Consider the following 25,411-nt stretch of genomic DNA (forward strand, 5'->3'; position numbering starts at 1 on the left):
TTCCTCTACAAATCTTTCTGATGGTTTTTGTCCAGAAACAGTAAAATGTGTGCCTACAAGACAGGAAACAATAGATCATTTTTTCCTAAAAAGCATGTATCCAGTACATGAAAAATGCTTCAACACATAGTCTGTTTTTTCTTTAGAATTATCAAAATGCATTTTTTGGAGTATAGGAAGGGGGCTGTTCACATGAGAGAAACCTACAAGATGATGAAGAAAATAGAACTTCATTAGTTAAGTTCCTGGTTAATATACTGGGGATGTGAGGGGCAGGAAGGAGTATGAAGAACAGAGGCACACAGGCATTGTTCTTATTATAATTATTAACAGTTGGTAGATTGGAATGCTGATGGTCTAAAAACAGTAGTCATTGCTCTTGGCTGGAAGCCTGATTGCTTTATTTCTTAGACTCAATTTAGTTTCTTCACATAGTTATGAATAAAAAAGGCAATTAATATCCTTCCAGTGTCCTAATTATCCAAAAAGTGATATATTAGTAACCGACAAACTAACCCATTGCCATCGAGTCAATTCAACTCATGGTGACCCTATAGGACAGAGTATATTTGGTTTCCAAGGAGCAGCTGGTAGATTTGAACAGTTGCCTTTTGGCTAGTAAACAAGCTCTTAACTACTGTGCCATCAGGGCACTGATATATTAGTACAATTCATTTTAAATTTCAGTTTCTTGGAGCAATAATTTTCACCAAAATATTTGTCCAAGATATGAGTATCCTTCCCTTATATAGTCTATAGTTTGTACTTGGCTCCAAAAGTATATTAGTTCACTCTACACTGGCATTCCACACTAGAAAATGATCTTCTTTGTTGAAATCATTTAAGCAATGTGAAAATAATGTTTATTGCTTTTTTTAATTGCAAAGGTCTTACATGCTGTCTATACATTAAAAAAAAAAAAAAAAAGACTAAGAGGAAATGCATCAAACAGTACCTGACTTTAAAAAATTATGGTGAATCATTTTTATTTTAGTGCTGTTCTGTGTTTTATAAATTATTTTTATAATGAACATATTTTTTACTATTTTCAGAGAATACATAAACTTTAGAAACTAATATATGCTTGTTGTAAAATATTTGAAGTGTTTAGAAACATTTAAAATAGGATAGGAGCAAGTCACCCATACTTCATAATTTATTCTGTCCTTGGGTCCCAATCTCAGTAATTAGGGTTCTGCTTGTTCTTGGGACCACCCCCTCTACATGTTCTAGTTAAGACTTGTTCACTAGGCCAGAGACCCTCTCCTGGCAGCATGCTCCGTCCCATCTTTCCCCTTCAGCCAGGGCCCCAACTGTCTCTAGCTAATTGTCTGCTTGCTCTAAGTGCTACCTTTTTTTTAAAAAAATTCTTCTCTCTTCCCTTTAATCCAGCTCCTAATGGTGAGCTACAGACTTCCACTTGCCATTGTTCATGGCAAATTTTAGAATTTCCCCTTGTTTTCTTCTACGTGGCTTGTATTTAATGCTTACACCAGTTTTTGCTTTAGTCCATAAAAATCTCACACTTTTCTGTCCTTCTATATGATCTTCTTTGATCTGGTCTTATTTTGCTGCTGAGAAAACACCTACTTTTCCTAAGATGCAGTATTCTCCTAAGATCAAGAATCCCCTCCTATAAAATGTGTTTTTACAAGCTGTCTTTAACTTTTCATTTCCCGAGTTTTTAAATTGACCATCACTCCATCTTATACATTGCTGTAGTAAAGAATGCTTTCTTCCATTATTTACTTTAGAGTTATTTTCAGCTTTGTTAAACACATACCTGTATCCCAAAAATCAAGAACAAAAAAGACTCGTTATAATTTCCCTGAGATTGTGTTCATATACCCTATAGAGATTTATCTAATTTTTTTTCCAGCTTCAGTAGCTTTTAAATGTTGAGATTTGCTTTAATGTCCCATTTGACTGATTTTCAATGTGCTGCCTAGTAAATTTTTCATGTTTCTTATTTTTTAAAATGTGCTTCATTCTCTCTTTGGATGAAATGAATCATGGTGATTTAACAAAACAGAACCAAGCAAAACTTTTCAATGACATTTTCTCAGATGTTTATTTAGAACTCTCTTAAATTTGTTTTCCTCCAGCATGGTTAAATTTTTTAGCAAGTATTACTCATACTCTTTATATATCCTAAGCACTTACAGGACTATTTAAAAAAAAAAAAAAATCTCTTGCCATCGAGTCGATTCCAACTCCTAATTACCCTAAAGGACGGAGTAGAACTGCCCCACAGGGTTTCCAAGGAGCACCTGATGGGTATGAACTGGCGTCCTTTTGGTTACCTGCAGTAGCTCTTAACCACTATGCCACCAGGGTTTCCAGGACTGACTATATATCACTTGAATTAAAGAAAATGGACATAGGGGATTAGATAAAATTCATCAATAATTTACTTAATCTTGAAAGATGTTGGTAAACTGATGTCCAAAAACAACTCTTGCCTAACTCTGCTTTCTAAGTTCACATGAATTTCTTACTTTTCTTGTGTTCAGAGCAAACTTTATTTTATTCCCAGCTAGTATTCTATTTATTGAGTTAGGAGAATTGATATTTTCCCCCACTAAGGAAAACAACAAATTGCCTGATGCAACTGCAAGTATACCTCGATTCCCTTCTTACTGTTTTAGCTAAAGCACAAACGCTATATTACACACACATACACATACACACACACACACGTGTACATGCTTGCTCACACACACAGCGCCCCCCAACCCAGGTAGAACAGGAGGCTCTGTCTGTGGAGATCTGATGGAAATCTTTATACCAAGGATCATTCAATTCACTTTAATGATATTGAAGATAACTTCTCTGCTAGGCAATAAAACAGAGGCAAAACCAAAAACCAAACCCGTTGCCATCAAGTTGATTCTGACTCATACCAACCCTATAGGACAGAGTAGAACTGCCCCATAGGTTATCCAAGGAGCGGCTGGTGGATTTGAACTACTGGTCTTTTGGTAAGCAGCCGAGCCCTTAAACCATTATTGTGTCAGGCACTGATGAATAATACATGCACCTACCTCTCAAAGAACTCTCAACACTTCCTTGAACGACAAGACATCCCCATTATGAAATGAAACCGAGAGATATCCTAGGCTCAGTTTATCTTTACTGAAAAAGTGATGAACCCAGTTGTTCTCTCCATATAACCCCCACTTGAATAATTCTCATAATTGACCAGACTTTAGACTCACTCAACATATAAGGAGCTCATGGTCACCAGACCCTCGCATAGTCTCGATCTAACTGTTCAGAATTAGAAAAATTTTTGGTGAGGCTTAACTCCCTGGCAGGGGATCTGCCAGTGCTGTTACCAAAAGCATTATGGGAAAACACATAGTGAGGGGAATGTACTAATTAAAAAAAAAAATGCTGTTATTATACCAAGGAATTGAAAAAATAATGCAAATTTGGTTATTTCAACACTGCAGGGAGATGTTCCCAAATGTGATTTACACATAATTAATACAAAATATAAATGCATTCTTTCTAACATTATCAGCTAAACTCCTACACAATTTATGTAAATATCCATTTATCATGCATTAGGCAGTTGTGTGAAGCTATCTGTAATGTAACCTCAGAGAGTGCTGGGCTTTCTCTCAGGAAGTACCTGCATAGTGGAATATGAAAAAGACTCAACCGATACAAGTCTTTTTTCTATCACCCTGTGGTTGATTTTCAAAAATCCACCATCAATACTGATAATTAGTATTCATTTAGTATTTTGTAGTTCATAGGATACTTCCATTACCATTATATAATTTGATCTTCAAAATAACGCCTTGAGATGGGCCAGGCAGAGGATGCAAACAAGGCTTAGAATTTAAGTCTCTTTCTAGATCACAAGACTCATAAATGATAACGCACTCTTCATTTCACAAAAATGAATTTTACTCCTAGTATGTACCAGGGACAATGACAAGCACTGTTGAGGCACTAAGGAGAGAAAGATAGAAGACAGTTCCTGCCTGAAAAAGCATATATTTTAATACTATATGTTTTTTTGGGGGGTGTATGCTAGGGATTAGCATAAACTCCCCAGAGAAGACAGAGGACCAAAGCTCAGGTCTCCTGCTACTTATTCAGTGGATTTTCCCTCTCCCAATGGCTTCTCTTTAGAAAGTTCTTCTATGTGCTATTAAAAAGTATCTTACTTTAAAAATTTTAAATATAAATTACCATGGGGGAGTGTCACATATAGCCTTTATCTCTACTAATGCTTCTGTATGAATTACTTCTTGATGCAGCTGCTGAAAGAAGAGCAGTTCCCTGCAGAATGAATTACAGAAGCATACCTTGGGGCTGGACAGGGGTGCAGAGTCAGGGAGGGAGAAGAGTAAGGAAATGCATGCTGGAGTGGGATGGCACAAAGGAGTGGAGATGTTTCCGGAAGGTTAGGGTCAGCACTGAGAATACTTTCCATCTACTTCACAATCTTATCAAGAACTAATGTAGAATAAGGATAATAATATAATTTTACCTTTTTAAGCTGATATTTCCTGAGCACCCCTGTCATGCCAGAGGCTTGTTTGGGCTTTGAGGATAGATAGATATAACAGTGCGCAAGATGTTCACCCTCCCTACCCTCACAGAGAGTAAAGTATAACAGGGGAAATGTTCTCAAGTGCCCTCAAATTGGTTCCAACTCAGAGCGACCCAGTGTACAACAGAACGAAACACTGCCCAGTCCTGTACCATCCTCACAATTGTTATGCTTGAGCCCATTGTTTCAGCCACCGTGTCAATCCATTTCATTGAAGATCTTCCTCTTTTCTGCTGATCGTCTACTTTACCAATCATGATGTCCTTTTCCAGGGACAGCTCCTTCCTGATAACATATCCAAAACATGTGAGACGAAATCTTGCCGTCCTTGTTTCTAAGAAGCATTCTGGCTGTACTTCTTCCAAGACAGAGCTGTTCATTCTTCTGTCAGTTCGGTATATTCAATATTCTTCACTGACACCACAATTCAAAGGCGTCCGTTCTTCTTTGGTCTTCCTTATTTATCATCCAGCTTTTGCATGCATATGAGGTGCTTGAAACACCATGGTTTGGGTCAGGTGCACCTTAGTCCTCAAGGTGACATCATTGCTTTTAACACGTTAAAGAGGTCTTTTGCAGTAGATTTGCCCAATGCAATGTGTCTTTTGATTTTCTCCGCTTATCACAATGTTGCTTATTGGTCCAGTTGTGAGGGTTTTTGTTTTCTTTATGTTGAGGTGTAATCCATACTGAAGGCTGTTGTCTTTGATCTTCATCAGTAAGTGCTTCAAGTCTTCTTCATTTTCAGCAAGCAAGGTTGTGTCATCTGCATATCACAGGTTGTCGATGAGTCTTCCTCCAATCCTGATGCTGTTTTCTTCTTCATATAGTCCAGCTTCTCGGACTATTTGTTCAGGGGAAGTAGACATTAGCAAGTCATTTTAATGAATGTGACTATGAAAGAAGCATGCACAACAGTGGAGCCCCTTCCAGTCTGGAAGATTAGAGAGTTCTTTGTCTTCCAATGACTGAATTGGGCCCGATAGCAAGAGAAAAGAACAAGTGAGCAGAGTTACAGTGCTTGCTGTCATCACTTAAATCAATAATCAAGGGGTTCCTTCAAAATAGCATTTTCAAGGTAAAGTGATAAAATGGTTTGTTTTACGTTGAAATTCTCCAGATTCACTGATTTGGCTTGCATTGGTAACTTCTCTCATCTTCACAGAAAATGCATGTTTTCAAGAAGACCTTGCAAGCATTGATCTACCCCATGTCCTCTACCACCCCGCACAATTTTGAGGTCTGGACGGCTACTGCACCCACCTACTGCTACGAGTGTGAAGGGCTCCTGTGGGGCATTGCCCGCCAAGGCATGAAGTGCTTGGAATGTGGAGTGAAGTGCCACGAAAAGTGTCAGGACCTCCTAAACGCTGACTGTTTGCAGAGTGAGTACTTGGTTAGGCTGAAGAATTGGCTTTACAATACCTGTTTTATTCCATTTATTTTGGGGTTAAACTTCTTTAATTCTTACTGTTTTTCAGCAAATCCTACCAGCCCACCTCCTGCCACGTACACAAAGAAACACATACTACCCATCATAGTCAAACAGTTGATTATGCATTCCTACATTGTGAAACTTACCCCTTTGCTGTGAGTTGATTCTGACTCGTAGCGACTCTATAGGACAGAGGAGAACTGCCTCATAGGGTTTCAAAGGCTATAATCTTTACAGAAGCAGACTGCTACATCTTTCTCCCATGGAGTGGCTACCAGGTTTGAACCCTGGACATTTTGGCTAACAGCTGAGCGCTTTAACCACTGCATCATCAACCTACTCCTTAGTGTTAAACTCAGGAAAACCAAACCCATTTTTGTCGAGTCAATTCTGAGTCATAGTCGACCCTATAGGACCCTATAGGACAGAGTAGAACTGTCCCATAGGGTTTCCAAGGAGCGGCTGGTGGCTTCAAACTGTCAATCTTTTGGTTAGCAGCCAAGCTCTTAACCACTGTGCCACCAGGGCTCCAGTGTGGAACTAGGCCCTGTTAAAAATCCTCAGAATGAGCACGAGAAATGCAATTGCACTCTCATCAAGTTTTATACTCTTACCTTCAAATTGACTTGCAATCCACTTTTTCACTTTATCTCATAATGGCCCCATGTGGTAAGTGGGAATTTGTAAAAATCATGCAGCCTAAACAGGGACCAAGGCACACCCTTGTAATTGCAGCAACTGGAATTATTTTCTAACCCTTACTGGGTGCCTATCTGACAGGAACCACGGTTCTTCCACAGCCCCTGCTCAGGCCATGGAATAAATAGGTTTTGGTTTGAATGTCAAAGCTGAATTTATTTACCAGATGTGTGACCTCAGACAAATTATTTAATTTCTGAAAGTTTTCTTTTCCTTCACTAAATGAACAGGTATAATAAAATTTACCTAGGTATGTCATTGGAAGGACTAAGTCAAATAACAGGTGCTCAGCGAATATTAACAGCCTCCCTGTCCTCCGCTCTTTCACATTCCTGAATGCAAGCACGCCAGTTTGACCTTTATGACGAGTTAAATTTCCCACTTTTTTGTAAGATGAGGTCCAGAAATATCAAAACTTCATACTCTAAAATTATCGACTTTTCACTGTTATATGTTTGTTTGGCCATGCCTGTCAACCTCAAGAGAGCCTTAGTAGCTCAGTGGTTAAGAGCTCGGTTGTTAACCAAAAGGTCAGAAAGGGGTTTGGTTTTTTGTTTTTGTTTTGGTTGACCTCAAAGCACTAAGCAACAACTGCAAATGAAATTTATATAAACATGGATCTTCATTTGAAAACAATGTTTTTTTACATCTAAACATTGTCCCCTCTATTTACTGTTTATATGATGCGCTCAATCTAAATATGTGAATTGGCTAAAATTGAGGGAGGCAGAGAAAAATGTCAAAATAAAGATTAAATCAGAAATATTGTCACACCTGGCTTGTTGTAGTCATGGTCAAATACATTTTATAGTTGTCTCCAACTGATTAGTATTCTCACTATACAATCAGATCAGATCGAGGTTGTGTTAAAGGTAATGAATACATTTACTTAGCAAAGGAAGTAGTATCCCTTCTTTGAAAAATAAAAATTATATTTTAGAATGACTACCTAAAGGAAGGGAGGTTGGCTCATTATTACTCACCCAATTTACTTGCAAAGTATCAAAATCAAATATCCAATTTACTTGTTTAAAAAATGAATTGTAAATAGCCGTCTTAAAAAAAAAGTCATATTAGAACTGTGAGGTTTGAGAAAATAGGAAAAACGTCATCTCAAAACAAATGGCTTGAATCTTTTAGAGAAAAAATTATGCAGATCATACCAAAGAAATGATCTCTTTCATCTTTCAGTCTTTCAGAGAGGAGAGCTGATACCCATTCATTCAACTTTAGAACCATTTTCATATGCATTATTTGATATTGGTTAAATAAATTAGGCAATCCAAATTTTTCATTGAGGTTATCCATTGAAATGCACATGTAAATTGGAAGAGTCAAAAATAGTGCAGAACAATGAGGGTGCTGTGTATGCCCCGGGAAGGGGGTATTTTCTTTAAAAACTCCTCCTCACTTTTCTGCTAAAATACACACTCTCATTAAACGCAGAGGGTTTGCAGGTTTCTAAATTCAGCTTCACCACTTCCCACAATAACAGTTGCTGAAATTTTGTACTCTCCCTACAAACTCAGTGACTTTTTTAAAGAAAATTTTCTTATCATTTGGTTTAAGCCAGAAATTTGCAATGGAGACATCTTGTGTGAGGATACCTTAATGTATGCCAACACTGAAGAAAAGGAAAGAAAAAAAAAATTAAGAGAAATCAGAGCTAGAAGGCATAGCTAATTCAGCCTCCTGTAAATGTAAGAAGGTTCTATGATTTCCTTTTCCAAATGGTCATTCAGTCTCTGCTTGAATATCTCCAGGGAAAATTTAATATCTTGATTGGCATCTTAATTCAGCATTAGAAAATTCTAGCTATAAATTAAAATTTGAACCAAGGTCTTCCTCGGAGTAACTTTCACCCCTTAAACCAAATCTTACCACTGGAAAAAATATTTAATAAATCTTCTTACTTTGTATATGACAGTTTCCCAAATACTTAAAGATATTTTTTTAATTTTCTTCAGGCTTCTAGACCCCTCATTATTTTGCTGACTCTTTTCTGAAGGTATTGCCTTTGTCATCACATGCACACAGAGAATTAAAGAAAAGAAAAAACAGAATGAACAAACAAAAAAAAACACTCCACATGTGGTCTAACCAATTACCCGTGCAGAAGTGAGAGTATGTAAAGTTACTTCAAATTGATTTGAGTTTGGTATTTCATTCCCATCAAGTATTGGGTGTGTGACTTGCATACTTGCAGTCAAGTGGAATTAGATCAGGTAAATCTAAAAACCCACTCACTGCTTTCTTGTAGGTTTAGAGGTGCACGAAAATGCCAAATAGATACCCCAAACAGCCTCATCTCAACTCCTCTGTAGCTGATTTTACTTGGTGATAAACCAAAAACCAAACCCATTGCCATCAAGTTGATTCCGACTCACAGTGACACTACAGGACAGGGTAGAACTGCCCCATAGGGTTTCCAAGGAGCAGCTGGTGGATTTGAACTGCCAGCCTCTTTGTTAGCCGCTAAATGCTTAACCACTGGTGCCACCAGGGCTCCTACTTGGTGGTAGTTCCTACATTTCACTGCCTTCCTGGCCCAAGGCTGATAGGAGGTGAGTAGGAGCAGAGGCGGTACAGGGAAACTGAGAGGGTAATCTTTGAGAAAAGAGAACTGATTTATTCTTCCCATCTTGGTTCCGAACCAGTGGCAGCACCAGAGTCCACCTGGTTTTTCTTAAATGAATTCATTTGTGCCCTACCATTTACAAAGACACTCTTCTTTCTGGAAAAAGAAAAACACATATTGTTGTGGAATAATTGGCTAAAGAAGGAGCAGGTTCATGACCCTGAATAATATTAATATAACCTATAGAAACCTGTTATAGCAGTTGCAGTGGCAGTTTTCACCTAGGAAAAAGATAGGAACCATGTGTGTTGAATCTGGTGAGTGTTGTGTGTGTGCAGAATGAGATATAAATAAAAGAGAGATTATATGTAAAAATAATTTCCTTGATTTTCTTTTCAAAGTGAAAAAGAGACAACTATAGAAATTAGAAAAATGTGCAAATAATCACGCTACCTAACCCAACTGGTCTATACTTCCTTACACATCTCCAGAGAAGGAATCCCAGAGCCTCACTGAATAAACATTCTGCTTAATTTTAATTCTTAACTGGAAATTTCAAGTACCTGCATAAGGTGAGAAAGCATTCTACCAAAAGTCCAGAGGAGCTGCATTTTGTAAGATGTGTTCTTTGCTTCTGTATTTTACCCACTGATGTTACATTAACCTTGTTGTTGTAGTTGTTAGGTGCCATCAGTCAATTATGACTCATAGTGACTGTAAGTGACAGAGTAGAACTGCCCCATAGGGTTTTCTAGGCTGTAATCTTTACAGGAGCAGATCACCAGGTGTTTCTCCCGTACAGCCTCTGGGTGGGTTTGAATCACCAACCTTTCAGTTAGCAGCTGAGTGCTTAACAGTCCGACCACCAGGGCTCCTCATGTTAAAAAAAAAAAGATGTTAAGCTTAAAAAAAAAAAAACCAAACTCATTGCTGTTAAGTTGATTCTGACTCATAGTGACCCTATAGGACAAAGTAGAACTGCCCCATAGAGTTTCCAAGGAGTCCCTGGTGGGTTTGAACTGCCGACCTTTTGGTTAGCAGTCATAGCACTTAACCACTACACCACCAGGGTTTCCATGTTAAGGTTATATGTTCTAATATAAGCAACTGCAAATTCATAACATTAATAAAATTTTGTTAGTATACTCCTACCTGTAAATTAGATATTGATTCCTCTTTCTTTGTATTCCGAGTACCACATTCTGTAACCATGATATTTTAAGACAGTCAGTTATTTTTATTTATTGAGCAGGCGACTGTGAGTGGGAACTTTATTCTGGGTTTTCAGAGCTAGAAAGAAAGTAATATGTGTCTCTGGCCTCAACTTTACTTTCTAGAATTAACTCAGATGAACAGATGTGAACACAAATCATGGAAACTCTTGACATTCTATTCTTTCAACTCCAATCATACAAAATACGTTTATGTAATGAATGCTTAGAAGTAGTACTCTGTGTATCTAGTGCTGTAGAGTAGGACCGTGTTTTTTATTTTTCCAGAGCTTGTCACACATGTAGTCACAACAGTTGCTCAATAAATGTTGGTTAAACAATTAATGAGGGCAAGAGAACTACAATTAGAAATGGCCTATAATGGTTTGAAGATCATCTTTCCATAAAAACAGACTATCAGGGGAGGCTTTGAGACCTTGAATCCAATCTACTGATTTTATTAACTTCTAGAAATTTAGTGTCTTGACAAAAAGAATCAAGTGGATCACACAGGCAGGGTTAGAACACAGGTCTCTGAACTCCCAGCCTAGTGCTTTTTCTTAACTTATAAGGAAATATGTAAAGTTGGTCCTACAGGAAAAATGGGAAGTTGTTGAATTTTGCTTTTAGCATTTTCCCATTTTCCTATGTGTTGCACCTGTGTTTTAGACATTCCAAACTGTCTAGACCTTGGCTTCTCAGAGATTGCTGTCATGATGACTCCTCGAGGGCTGCCCTCTATGGCCAATCCATCTATCTTGGAGTATATCCTCAAACACCAACACCTCTATCACAACATACTTAATGCATTGACGTTCCAAAAAGACTAAGAGTGAAATGACCCAATAAATTAATCCTGGTAAAACTGGAATCAGTATTTAATAAGTTACCTGAACACAATGGCCAGTTCCTAAACCTAAAGGAATGAACTTATAATGGAATATTCTCAGGTGTTGGGGTAGGCTAATAAAGGAGGATAAAGAGGGTGGGTGTATCTTACATAATAGCATATAACATATGCGATGAATATCAGTTTTTTTTTTTTTTTTGGTAGACTTGAGCTACTTGAGAAAGATCTGGTTTCTAATCCTGCCAGTAGGGAGATTTTTAAAAACCTCTCAGGGCATCACTTTCCTCATGTGTGAAAAGATAATAATGCTTGTCAATGCCCCCCAGCCAGAGATCACCAGGAACATACCTGCAGTTTGAAAAGTCGGGCTTATCACTCATTGTTGTGAGGGAGAATGCACGCCAGAGTTGAGCCATAGGGCGTCTCAGAGAAAGCAGAAGCTTAGTCTGGCCTGGGTGTTGTGTGGAAGTGAGGACATTCTATGACTGTCTTAATAAATGTTATCTAGAAAGAGGGAAGATGAGAGCGATGCTATAGCCGCAGTTGTTAAAGAAGCAGCAACCATACATATTAGCTGGGAAAGGGGATGTTTGGTATGTTACGGTTTGTACAGTGACCCTGTCTTTGTGCTTAGACAAAATTATGAAGTGATCTTATTTTGTCTCACTTCAGCATGGTCACAGGGTACCCTTGTCTGAGACTGATGTTCATGAGATTGCTGACATACAACAGGAGAATGACACGGCCCAGGTGGGAGCACCAGGTCAGCTTCTAACAGCACTGGGAATTCTTTGTAGGTGACAGCCAAGTTCATGGTGTCAGAGACTGTTTTTGCTTTATTGTGTGTAGAATAGTTTTTTTGTTTGTGTGTTTTTCTTTAAAAGAATATGAAGACAAGCTCTAACATTTTAAACATTGAATAAATATATTTCTTCCTTCCATTTCTCCCTTTTTTCTCTTCTTCTCAAAGTCAATTTTTTTTTGAAAATTTAACACTTTATTGATTAGTCATTTGTTTACCTAATCATTATAGATAATTTTTGACCCTTTAGTGATTAAGAAGTCTCTAAAAAATCAATATGCTTATTAGAGGTAGTGGCTTTAACACGTAATAATGAGAATGTGTTCTTGATTTTGTATTTTTTAAATATGCAGACATTTCCTAAAGTTGTTTTAAATTTTTGCATTTAGTAATAATGGGATGATTGAATATAGTGGGGATAGCATAGGTAGAGGAAGAGAAAAGGTATTTGGTTTTGTTTTTTTTGGCTTTGTTTATTGGCAATGAAGTCCTTTATAGAAGCTAGTAGTTCCTTGAAAGGTGGCTACCTGCCTACATTCTCCCACTGTCAATGGCTGGGCTGTCTTCAGGAGTGGGATTTGATACTATGTTAGATCTGTGCTCCCCCAGTTACCCTTAAACATAAGTCCTTTGTTGTTTGCAAGAAATCGTGTGAGGTGTGTGGCTTTGATTTTATAAGAAAAAGGAGACAGATGACTTATGGATTGGGGGAGTTGGGGGTCTACCCCTTGAAAAGATTGGAGGCATGTTTAAAAAAGAGGGTCGATTATCTTGAATGTAGAGCAACTAAAGAAAAGGGAGGAAAACACCAACTACATGCCCACCTACATGATTTCATAGGAAAGAAAAACAGAGAGGCACCAAAAGTAGACCCACCTACATGATCTTACTGCCAAAGAAAAGAAAAGCAGTAAAGACACATTTCTATGCTAGACATGGCTAGAGAGAGAAAGGAATATTCAGATGCCTCGTGTCGGACTCTCTGCATACATTCCATGGATGTTAACCACGTACCTCCTCTGGGTCCACCAGCCTCAGGCACAGACAACGGTTTACGGGTGTCCAAAAAGCAAATGATTTTCTCCAGTTTCTTTGAATTCTATTTTCTTTTATCTTTAAGAATTTCACTGGTCCCCATCAAAATAGCTATAGAATATCAGTGTTCTAAAGCATGTGACAGATCCTGTCCATGGGAGATTTTTCAAGGAGTTGCTTCATAGGTCAAGTAATTAAGAAGCTCAAACCCCTGAAATTCCCTGTTAGTGTGGAATTCTTTAATAAATGCCTATATCTTCACTTTTTTGACATTCTGAAATATATTTATTCAATTATTCTTATTGAAGCTATATGCATTGTCTCATTTAATCTTCTCAGTTACCTTATTAAGGAAGGCACTGCAATTGTTTTTCTTTTTTTTTCCAGAAGAGGAACCTAAGACTTAGAGAGATAAAGTAACTATCCTAAGTTTCCATAGTTAGACCAAGATTCACACACAAGACTATCTGTTTTTATACCCAAAGCATCGTTAGCCACTATGGTCTTTTGCCATGTTTAAGAGATTTTCTTGATGTATTTCTTCCATTTATATTTGCATGTATTCTCTTTTTTTATGCTGATTATTAAATGCATGTATATGTTAAAAAAAAACCCACTGCCGTCGAGTCAATCCCTACTCATAGCAACCCTGTAGGACAGAGTAGAACTGCCCCATAGAGTTTCCAAGGAGTGCGTGGTGGATTTAAACTGCTGACCTTTTGATTAGTAGACATAGCACTTAACCACTACACCACCAGGGTTTTTTTTATGTATACATGTATATATAGGCCAACCAAATTCTGCCTTCTAGTGATTTCTTTTTAGTGATAGGCACATAGCCTTTTTTCTCTGAGAATTCCAAATCAGAAGCCAAGGGCCAAATATATTTTGTTCTCTGGCTAGGGTGTATTCCACAGCATGCTCATCATTTTACATTGAACTTAGTCTTGCTTATCCCAGGATTGTGGTCTTAGTGTCAGAGTTTGCTAAAAGTTCATAACACATTACATTATACTCAGAGCCAAATAAATACTCAATTGTAGTAATTATTTTATCTCAGGCTCTGCTAAGAAACATCTTCTTGTTTCTGTTTATAGAGTATATGGCATTTTCTAAACACTGCTAAATACTTGAAATACACATTTAATACAGCCTTATAGACTAGCATGAGACTCGAATACAGGTAGCTATGTCAGTGTTAATTTTAAATATTCAACAATTTTGTGAGACAGATGCTTGAAATCAGTCACGGTAGAATTTACACCATGGAAATGTGCTAATCCTACAAATCAGATTTTTTTTTTTTTTTTTTCCTCCCTAGGAGAGGAGAGAAGAGGAGAAAATGTGGTCAGTGAGTTTAGAAGGCCTCTATTTTCTGTTAAGTAGGAGATCAGATCATATGCTGACAAAGAGGATAATGAGGGTGAGGTAGGTGACTTGAAGAGAGTAGAAATGTTTTGGAATAGCTGTTGAGAAAAATAGGAAAGAGAAGGCACAGAGACCAAGGGAGAATGTTGTGGTTGTTATATGTATGTAGGTAATTATTTAGAAGAAACACTAAAATTGTAAATAGTTGATGTGTAAGGGTGGTGAAATTGTGAATGAATGTTTCATTTGAAATTTAGATGTTTTGAATAATAAATAAAAACTTAAGAAAAATGAAGGGTTCTGGTTAATTGGTTGTCCCATTAATTGATGTGGAAGGGAACTGTGTGGCATAAGTTTGCCTCTGTCTAGGGTTTTACTTTCTTGCAGTTTTCTTGTGCATAATTTTATTGTTTGATCTATCAATTAATTATTTTTAAAAGTAATAATGATGCATCCATTCCAGTTGGATAATGCATTATACTTTACTAAGCGCCTTTCCTGTACATTATCTCTTTTGATTTCATTTATTGGTGATCTCTGCATTGCATATTACTGTACTTCAGTGATGCTACTAGACCTTCTACCACACGTTGTGAAGGGAGACTCATATAAATGCAAATTTAATGTTATCTCTATGACTTTGAGATAAACAGGAGAAAGCTGAAGGAAAATAATAAAACCAAAGGGCTTAAAATACATGACAAGTTGCAACTATTTAAGAAATCATTTGATTAGAAAAATAAAAAGAGGAATGTGGGTTTGATAAATAATAGGGCAATGAAAAATACTTGCAGATGAGTGACAAAAACGTAATTATGAATTTGTCTTGATCTCTGAGCTAAATAAATCTAAGCTGAATCATTTTCTTTCATTCACACAACAAACGTAAAAGTAAAAATAATATAGCTACAGATCTTTTCTAGAAATAACAGATAAAAAGCTTAAATATAATTCTCAGTTAACCTGATCTTCTTAGATTAACAATATTGCAGCTAATGGGTCTGTCTGTTGTCTGTACATACTAGAGTAGATTCTTTACTCCAACATCAAGATCAGAGGTGAAAGATTTTGAAGCTAATTGTCAAATTATCCAAGAGTCAGTTTTAAGGACAATATTGATTTCTTTGGATGAAGAATCACTTCACATTCTAGCTTTTAAGTTGGTAGCCATTGCTTCAGTGAGCATTTTTTGTGTAGGTAATAGTTAGCTGAGCTCTCCCTGAAATTAGAAAAAAACATAAAGTTTAATTCCAGGGACTCTAACACTCTTTCCTAAAGCCCTCGGGGGCAGTAATAGCCACAATAATAATAGTTGCTTAGATGTTGGCGTCACATGGATATTACCCTATCATGGATAGCTTTGAACTTCAGGATAGATCTTGAAATTTTCCTTTTGATGATGAATGTTATGCCATTCTTCTTCAATTTGTCATTCCCAGCATAGTAGACCATATGATTGTCTGATTCAAAATGGTCAATAGCAGTCCATTTCAGGTCACTAATGCCTAGGATATCAATCTTTATGGGTTCCATTTCATTTTTGACGACTACCAATGTTCCTAGATTCATACTTCGTACATTCCATGTTCCCACTGTTAATTGAGGTTTGCTGCTGTTTTTTCTTATTCTGAGTTGTGCCACATCAGCAAATGAAGGTCCCAAAAGCTTAACTCCATCGACATCATTAAGGTTAACTCTAATTTGAGCAGGCAATTCTCCCCCAGTTGTATTTTGAATGCCTTCCAACCTGATGGGCTCCCTTTGCGGCACTATATAAGACAATGTTCTGCTGCTGTTCATAAGGTTACCAGTGGCCAAGTTTTTTCAGAAGTAGATCGCCAAGTCCTTCTTCTTATTTTGTTTTAGTCTGGAAGCTCTGCTAAAACCTGTCCACCAAGGGAGACGCTGCTGGTATTTGAAATGCCAGTGGCAAAACTTCCAGTACCACAGGAACACACAAGCCGCCACAGTAAAACAAATTCATGGTCATGCGCCTACAAGGAAGGGCAGTTAATATGGCTTTCAAATTTATGCACCAATCACTAATGCCAAAATTGAAGATTTTTATCAACCTCTGCAGTCTGATATTGATGAAGCATGCAATCAAGATGCATTGGTAATTGCTGGTGTTTGGAATATGAAAGTTGAAATAGAAGAAGAAGGCTCGGTAGTTGGAAAATACGGCCTTGGTGATAGAAACAATGCAGGATATTGCAAGATAGAATTTTGCAAGACCAACAACTTCTTCACTGCAGATACCTTTTTTTCACCAACATCAACTGTGACTATACGCATGGACCTCACCAGATAGAAAATACAGGAATCAAATGGACTACATCTGTGGAAAAAGACCATGAAAATGCTCAATATCATCAAACAGAACAAGACCAGGGGCCAAATGCAGACCAAACCATAAACTGCTCATATGCAAGTTCAAGTTGAAGTTGAAAAAAATTATAACAAGTCCACTAGAGCCAAAGTATGACCTTGAGTGTATCTCACCTGAATTTAAAGATTATCTCAGGAATAGTTTTGATGCATTGAACACTAGTGACTGAAGGCCAGAAGAGTTGTGGAATGACATCAAGGACATCCTGCATGAAGAAAGCAAGAGGTCATTAAAAAGACAGGAAAAAAACAAAAGAACAAAATGTATATCAGAAGAGACTCTGAAACTTTCTCTTGAATATAGAGTAGCTAAAGTGAATGGAAGAAATGATGAAGTAAAAGCTGAACAGATGATTTCAAAGGGCAGCTCAAGAAGACAAAGTAAAATACTATAATGAAATGTGCAAAGACCTGTAGTTAGAAAACCAAAAAGGAGGAACATGCTTGGCGTTTCTCAAGCTTAAAGAACTGAAGAAAAAATTCAAGCCTCAAGTTGCAATTTTGAAGGATTCTATGGGGAAGGTACTGAACAATGCAGGAAGCATAAGAAGACGATGGAGGGAATACACAGGGTAAAAACTGTACCCAAAACAATTTGTCAATGTTAAACCATTTCAGGAGGTAGCATATAACCAAGAGCAGATGGTATTGAAGGAAGAAGTCCAAGCTGTACTGAAGACATTGGTGAAAAATGAGGCTTCAGGAAGTGATGAAATACCAATTGAGATGTGTCAACAAACAGATGCAGTGCTGGAAGTGCTAGCTCATCTCTGCCAATAAATCTGGAAGACAGCCATGTGGCCAACTAAGTGAAAGGGATATATATTTGTGCCCATTCCAAAGAAAGGTGATCCAGCAGAATGCCAAAATTATGGAAAAATATCATTAACATTACAAGTAAAATTTTGCTGAAGATCATTCAAAAGCAGTTGCAGCAGTACATCGACAGGGAACTGCCAGAAATTCAAGCTGGTTCAGAAGAGAACATAGAATGAGGTATGCCACTGCTGATGTCAGATGGATCTTGGCTGAAAGCAGAGAATACCAGAAGGATGTTTACCTGTGTTTTATTGACTATGCAAAGGCATTCGACTGTGTGGATCATAACAAATTATGGACAACATTGCGAAGAACGGGAATTCCAGAACACTTAATTGTGCTCATGCAGGATGTGTATATAGACCAGGAGGCAGTCATTGGAACAGAACCAGGGGATACTGCCCGTTTTAAAGTCAGGAAAGGTGTGCATCAGGGTTGTATCCTTTCACCATACTTATTCAATCTTTATGTTGAGCAAAGAATCAGAGAAACTGGATTATATGAAGACAAACACGGCACCAGGATTGGTGGAAGACTCATTAACAACCTACATTTTGCAGATGACACAACATTCCTTGCTAAAAGTCAAGAGGACTGGAAGTACTTTCTGATTAAGAGCAAAGACTACAGCCTTCACTATGGATTACACTTCAACATAGAGAAAGCAAAAATCCTCACAACTGGACCAATAAACTACATCATGATAAATGGAGAAAAGATTAAAGTAGTCAAGGATTTAATTTTACTTGGATGCACAAGCAGTGCCCATGGAAGCATCAGTCAAGAAGTGAAGGGACATATTGCATTGGGCAAATCTGCTGCAAAAGATCTCCTTAAAATGTTGAAAAGATGTCACTTTGAAGACTAAGGTGTGCCTGACCTAAGCCATGAATTTTCAATCACCTCATATGTATATGAAAGCTGAACAGTGAATAAGGAAGATCCAAGAAGAACTGATGCCTTTGAATTATGGTGTTGGCAAAGATTATTGAATATAGCAGGGACTGCCAGAAGAACGAACAAGTTTGCTTTGGAAGAAGTATAGCCAAGGTGCTCCTTGGAAGCGAGGATGGCAAGTCTTTGGCTCACGTGCTTTGGACATGTTATCAGGAGGGACCAGTCTTCAGAGAAGGACAGCATGCTTGGTAATGTAAAGGGTCAGCAAAAAAGAGGAAGATCCTTAATCAGATGGCTTGACACAGTGGTTGCAACAGTGGGCTCAAATACAGCAATGATTGTGAGGATGGCATAGGGATGGGCTGTGTTTTGGTCTGTTGTACATAGGGTTGCTGTGAGTGGGGACTGACTCGATGGCAACAGGTTTCAAGACATTTGTACTGTCCTTTCAAATTACTTTAAAAAGAATTAATTCATTTTATTATTTCTTTTTCATTTTATGTGATTTAAGTCCCCAAAGGTTAAAAATAAAGACAGGTAATCTGCTCTTTCTACGATTACAGTATTCATCTCTTTTAGTTTCTTCTAATCACACCCTGGCTATTATGAAAGTTGTTCCCCTCTCCTCCCCACTATAGGAAACAATGTTATACTTCCAAATAAATCAAGATTTTCGCTAAATTCTTGATGTCAACTTGTGTATGAGTTTATCATAAGGAAAGTTAATATTTGATGTTCCTCTTTTGTCTTAGCTTCTATTGACTTAAATTGGGCTTAACATTCACACAATTATATTCAAAGGATATTACTGAGGATATCTTTTGTTGTAAGAATTGTGTAGCTAAATTATCCCCTTTAGTCTCCACAATATTCCATGAGATATTGGTATGCCAATTTCTGAAAAAATCATGATAGAAATTGGGCAATGCTTTTACAATCATGTAGATGAAAATTGGAACAATTACTAGCTATGAACACATCTTTTGATCATTTTCATGACATCTCAGTTGCCTCTGTGCCAAAAAATGCATGGTCCCAGCAGTAACTGCTCTTGTAGACATTGGTAAATGAGCTTTTATTCTCTTTACTTAAAGCTTCCTAAATGTTCCAGTCCTGCTTCATCCTTACAATCACTGCTATATTTGAAAATATTTCTGTAGCCACTGTGTCAGTTCATTTTGTTGAAGGTCTGCCTCTTTTTCGCTGACCCTCTACTTCATGAGGGGCTCTGGTTGGCAGTTTGAATCCACCAGCGGTTCCTTGGAAACCCTATGGGGCAGTTCTACTCTGCCCTATAGGGTCGCTTTGAGTTGGAATCAACTCAACAGCAATGGGTTTTGTTTTGGTTTTCTACTTTATGACATGATGTCCTTCTCCACGGATTGGCCCCTTGTGATAACATGACCAAAGTAAGCAAGACAAAGCCCCACCATCCTTGCATTCTGACTGTAAGTTTTCCAAGATAGACTTGTTTGTTCTTCTGTCAGTCTATGGTATATTCAATTTTCTTCCCCAGCACTATAATTCAAATATGTCAATTCTTTTTTGGTAACCTTATTCATTGTCTCCCCATGTGTCTGCCAGTTTGTCGTACTGTGGAGGCTTGTGTGTTGCTGTGATGCTGGAAGCTATGGCACTGGTATTCAGATACCAGCAGGGTCACCCATGGCACACAGGTTTCAGCTGAGCTTCTACACGAAGACAGACTAGGAGGAAGGACCCAGAAGTCTACTTCTGAAAGGAATTAGCCAGTGAAAACTTTATAAATAGTAGCAGAACATTGTCTGATATAGTGCCGGAAGATGAGCCTCCCAGGTTGGAAGGCACTCAAAAGACAACTGGGGAAGAGCTGTCTCCTCAAAGTAGAGTCGACCTTAATGGCATGGATGGAGCCAAGCTTTCAGGAACTTCATTGTTGATGTGGCATGACTCAAATTGAGAAGAAACAGCTGCAAATGTCCATGAATAATCTCAAAGTGGAATGTACAAAGTATGAATCCAGGAAAATTGGAAATCGTCAAAAATGAAATGGAATGCATAAACATCGAAATCCTAGGCATTAGTGAGCTGAAATGGGCTGGTATTGGCCAGTTTGAATCAGACAATCATATGGCCTACTATGCTGGGAACAACAACTTAAAGAGGAATCGTATTGCATTAATTATCAAAAAGAACATTTCAAGATCTATCCTGAAGTACAATGCTGTCAGCGATAGGATAATATCCATATGCCTGCAAGGAAGACCAGTTAATACGACTATTACTCAAATTTACATACCAACCACTGAGGCCAAAGATGAAGAAATTGAAGATTTTTACCAACTTCTGCAGTCTGAAATTGATCGAATGTACAATCAAGATGCATTGATAATTACTGGTGATTGGAGTGTAAAAGTTGGAAACAAAGAAGAAGAATCAGTAGTCGGAAAATATGGCCTTGGTGATAGAAACAATGCCGGAGATTGAATGATAGAATTTTGAAGACCAACGACTTCTTCATTGCAAATACCTTTTTTCACCAACATAAACGGTGACTAAACACATGGACCTTGCCAGATGGGATACACAGGAATCAAATCAACTACATCTGTGGAAAGAGATGATGGAAAAGCTCAATATCATCAGTCAGAACAAGGCCAGGGGCAGACTGTGGAACAGACCATCAACTGCTCATAGGCAAATTTAAGTTGAAACTGAAGAAAATTAAAGCAAGTCCACGAGAGCCAAGGTATGACCTTGAGCATATTTCACTCGAATTTAGAGACCATCTCAAGGACAGATATGACATGTTGAACACTAATGACCAAAGACCAGACGAGTTGTGGAATGACATCAAGGACATTATACATGAAGAATGCAGAAGGTCATTAAAAAGACAGGAGAAAAAGAAAAGACCAAAATGAACATCAGAAGAGACTCTGAAACTTACCCTTGAACATCAAGCAGCTAAAGCAAAAGGAAGAAATGATGAAGTAAAAGAACTGAACAGAAGATTTCAAATGATGCGTTGAGAAGACAAAGCATTATAATGACATGTGCAAAGAGCTGGAAATAGAAAACCAAATGGGAAGAACATGCTCAGCATTTCTCAAGCTGAAAGAACTGAAGAAAAAATTCAAGTCTCGAGTTGCAATAGTGAAGAATTGTATGGGAAAAATATTAAACGATGCAGGAAGCGTCAAAAGAAGAGTCATTATACCAAAAAGAATTGGTCAACATTCAACTATTTCACGAGGTAGCATATGATCAGGAAGTGATGGTACTGAAGGAAGAGGTCCAAGCTGTGCTGGAGGCATTGGTGAAAAACAAGGCTCCAGGAATTGACGAAATATCAACTGAGATGTTTCAACAAACGGATGCAGCACTGGAAGTGCTCACTCGTCTATGCCAAGAAATTTGGAAGACAGCTACCTGGCCAACCAACTGGAAGAGATCCATATTTATCCTTATTTCCAGGAAAGGTGATCAAACTAAATGTGGAAAGTATTGAACAATATCGTTAATATTACAGGCAAGCACAATTTTTCTGAAGATTATTCAAAAGCGTCTGCAGCAGTATATCAGCAAGGAACTTCCAGAAATTCAGGCTGAATTCAAAAGAGGACGTAGAATGAGGGATGCCATTGCTGATGTCAGATGGACCCTGGCTGAAAAGAGAGAATACCAGAAAGATGTTTACCTGTGTTTTATTGACTATGCAAAGTCACTTGACTGTGTGGATCATAACAAATTATGGACAACATTGCTGTGAATGGGAATTCCCGAACACTTAATTGTGCTTATAAGGATCCTTTACATAGATAAAGAGAGAGTTGTTCAGACAGAACAACAGAATACGGAGTGGTTTAAAATCAGGAAAGGTGTGCGTCAGGGTTGTATCCTTTCACCATACCTATTCAATCTGTATGCTGAGCAAATAACCTAAAGAGCTGGACTATATGAAGAAGAACGAGGCATCAGGATTGGAAGAAGACTTATTAACAACCCGCGTTATGTAGATGACACAACCTGGCTTGCTGAAAGTGAAGAGGACTTGAAGCACTTACTGATGAAGATCAGAGACCACAACCTTCAGTATGGATTGCACCTCAACATAAAGAAAACAAAAATCCTCACAACTGGACCAGTAAGCCACATCATGATAAACGGAGAAAAGATTGAAGTTGACAAGGATTTCATTTTACTTGGACCCACAATCAACACCCATGGAAGCAGCAGTCAAGAAATCGAATGATGCATTGCATTAGGCAAATCTGCTGCAAAGGACCTCTTTAAAGTGTTGAAAAGCAAAGATGTCACTTTGAAGACTAAGGTGTGCCTGACCCATGCCATGGTATTTTCAATCACATCATATGCATGTGAAAGCTGGACAATGAATAAGGAAGACTGAAGAAGAATGGACACCTTTGAATTGTGGCGTTGGAGAAGAATATTGAATATACCATGGACTGCCAAAAGAACAAACAAATCTGACTTGGAAGAAGTACAACCAGAATGCTCCTTAGAAGCAAGGATGGTGAGATAGCGCCTTACATGCTTTGGACATGGTGTCAGGAGGGATCAGTCCCTGGAGAAGGACATCATGCCTGGTAAAGTACAGGGTCAGCGGAAAAGAGAAGACACTGAATGAGGTGGATTGACACAGTGGCTGCAACAATGGTCTTAAGCATAACAATGATTGTAAGCATGGCACAGGGCTGGGCACTGTTTCGTTCTTGGTGCAAATGGTTGCTATGAGTCAGAACTGACTTGATGGCTCCTAACAATAGCAACATTCATTGTCCAAGTTTTGCATCCATATGAGGCAACTAAAAATACCATGGCTTGGATCAGGCATACCTCAGTCCTCAAGATGACATCTTTTAACATTTTAAAGAGGTTTTTTTTTTGCAGCAGATTTACCCAGTGCAATATGTCATTAGATTTCTTGGCTGATTCATCCTTGGGCATTGAATGTGGATCCAAGTAAAGTGAAATCCTTGGCAACTTTAATCTTTTCTCTGTTTATCATGATATTGCTTATTAGTCCAGTTACAAGGATTTCTGTTTTCTTTTGCTGAGATGTAATCTGTACTGAAGACTGTAGTCTTTGATCTTCATCAGTAACTGCCTCAAGTCCTCTTCACTTTTATCAAGCAAGATTGTGCCATCTGTGTATCACAAGTTGTTAATGAGTCTTCTTCCAGTCTGGATACCTCATTCTTCTTAATATAATCCAGCTTCATTTAATTATTAAAAATTCCATCAACAAAGATAATCAGGTACTTTGGATAAACACGGATATTTGAAATATAGATTTCCTAGTGACATTTGCCATTTACATCCAATTTATTTCTTATTTCTTTTTTTTTTTGGTTAGTTATTGAGTAAACATAAAATATAACACATTTGATGGGTAAATTATTTTGTTGTTTTTAAAATTTCTTTTTAAAATTTCAGAGCAAATATTTATACAATTCCGGATTCAGTCCAGTAATAGAGTAAGAAAACTGGGGATCTGGTGCTCAAATCATTTGCCTCATGATACAAAAAAAAAAAAAATTCTTCTGAATCTCAGGGTGGTAACATATTATCCTAATTTTTTTCCAAGAAAGCCACCCTGACTCTTCAGGATGAAATCATTCATTCATTCTCATTGTGCTTCTTCTTTTTCTCCTTCCCTTGGAGTATCAAAAAGTAACCACACACACATTCACGACACCATCATTTTTTTTTCCATTGCAGGAGCAGCAGAAAAGAGTTCTAAGCATGGTGCTGAAGACAAGACTCAGACCATCATTACAGCCATGAAGGAAAGAATGAAGATCAGAGAGAAAAACAGGCCAGAAGTGTTTGCAGTAATTCAGGAAATGTTTCAGATTTCTAAGGAAGATTTTGTGCAGTACACAAAGGCAGCCAAACAGAGTGTGTTGGATGGGACATCTAACTGGTCAGCAAAAATAACTATTACAGGTAAAGAAAAAAAAAAAGTCTCTTCAGTCACTTTTTTTTTAATGAGAAAACAAGTACCACTTTACTTACTCCTAGTTCAATATCCCTCATCCATCTGTGTGAGTCAAGCAATTTGAGTTTAGTGATGTCTAGTAATTTGAACTTCCGAAGTTACTTGTGTTGTTAACTCCAAGTCCCTATGTATCATGTTAACATTTGCCAAGCCTCTTGCCTTACTTGTACTGTATTTACAAGGCAAAATAAAGATGCTTCTTTTTACCGGGTTTAGTTGTTCAATACTGACTGCTAACTCATAAATCTATTTTAAGTCACAGACTTTTTTGCATGTTATATGTGCACCTTTTTTTCTCTATACATGTATACATTATTACGTGTCTGAATATACGCTTGTATATATATATGCATATGTATATAGGTAATGTTTGTTAAAGGTGAAAACAAATATTAGTCTATGGAAGATTTTACTGTTCGATGTATTCATTCTTTTATTTAAAAAACTTTAAGTCCTGTTTGTCATGAGACTGAAAGCAATGAGGATATAGCTACAAACCCAGGGGGCAAAGTAATAGAAATTTTTTTCTTCATAATTCTATAGATCTTATATAGTACTTACTCTATTATCTTTTTTTGTTTGTCTTGGTTTGTTCCAGTGGTTTCTGCTCAAGGCTTGCAGGCAAAAGACAAAACAGGGTCAAGTGACCCATACGTTACTGTTCAGGTTGGAAAGAACAAAAGAAGGACCAAAACAATTTTTGGAAACTTGAATCCAGTATGGGATGAGAAGTTTTATTTGTGAGTATACAATGT

General features: G+C 37.6%; 1 protein-coding gene across 1 annotated transcript in view; it reads left to right on the top strand.

Annotated features, from left to right (window-relative positions):
• The window catches only part of UNC13C (unc-13 homolog C), a 676,763-nt gene that overhangs the window by 269,451 nt on the left and 381,901 nt on the right, over positions 1-25,411 (top strand). Inside the window, exons 8-10 of the mRNA XM_049852627.1 lie at positions 5,736-5,955; positions 24,377-24,604; positions 25,255-25,396. Coding sequence (XP_049708584.1) covers positions 5,736-5,955; positions 24,377-24,604; positions 25,255-25,396 — 590 coding nt within the window. The remainder of the gene's footprint in view (positions 1-5,735; positions 5,956-24,376; positions 24,605-25,254; positions 25,397-25,411) is intronic.

Source organism: Elephas maximus, chromosome 13 (assembly GCF_024166365.1).
Source record: "Elephas maximus indicus isolate mEleMax1 chromosome 13, mEleMax1 primary haplotype, whole genome shotgun sequence".
Classification (NCBI taxonomy): Eukaryota; Metazoa; Chordata; class Mammalia; order Proboscidea; family Elephantidae; genus Elephas; species Elephas maximus.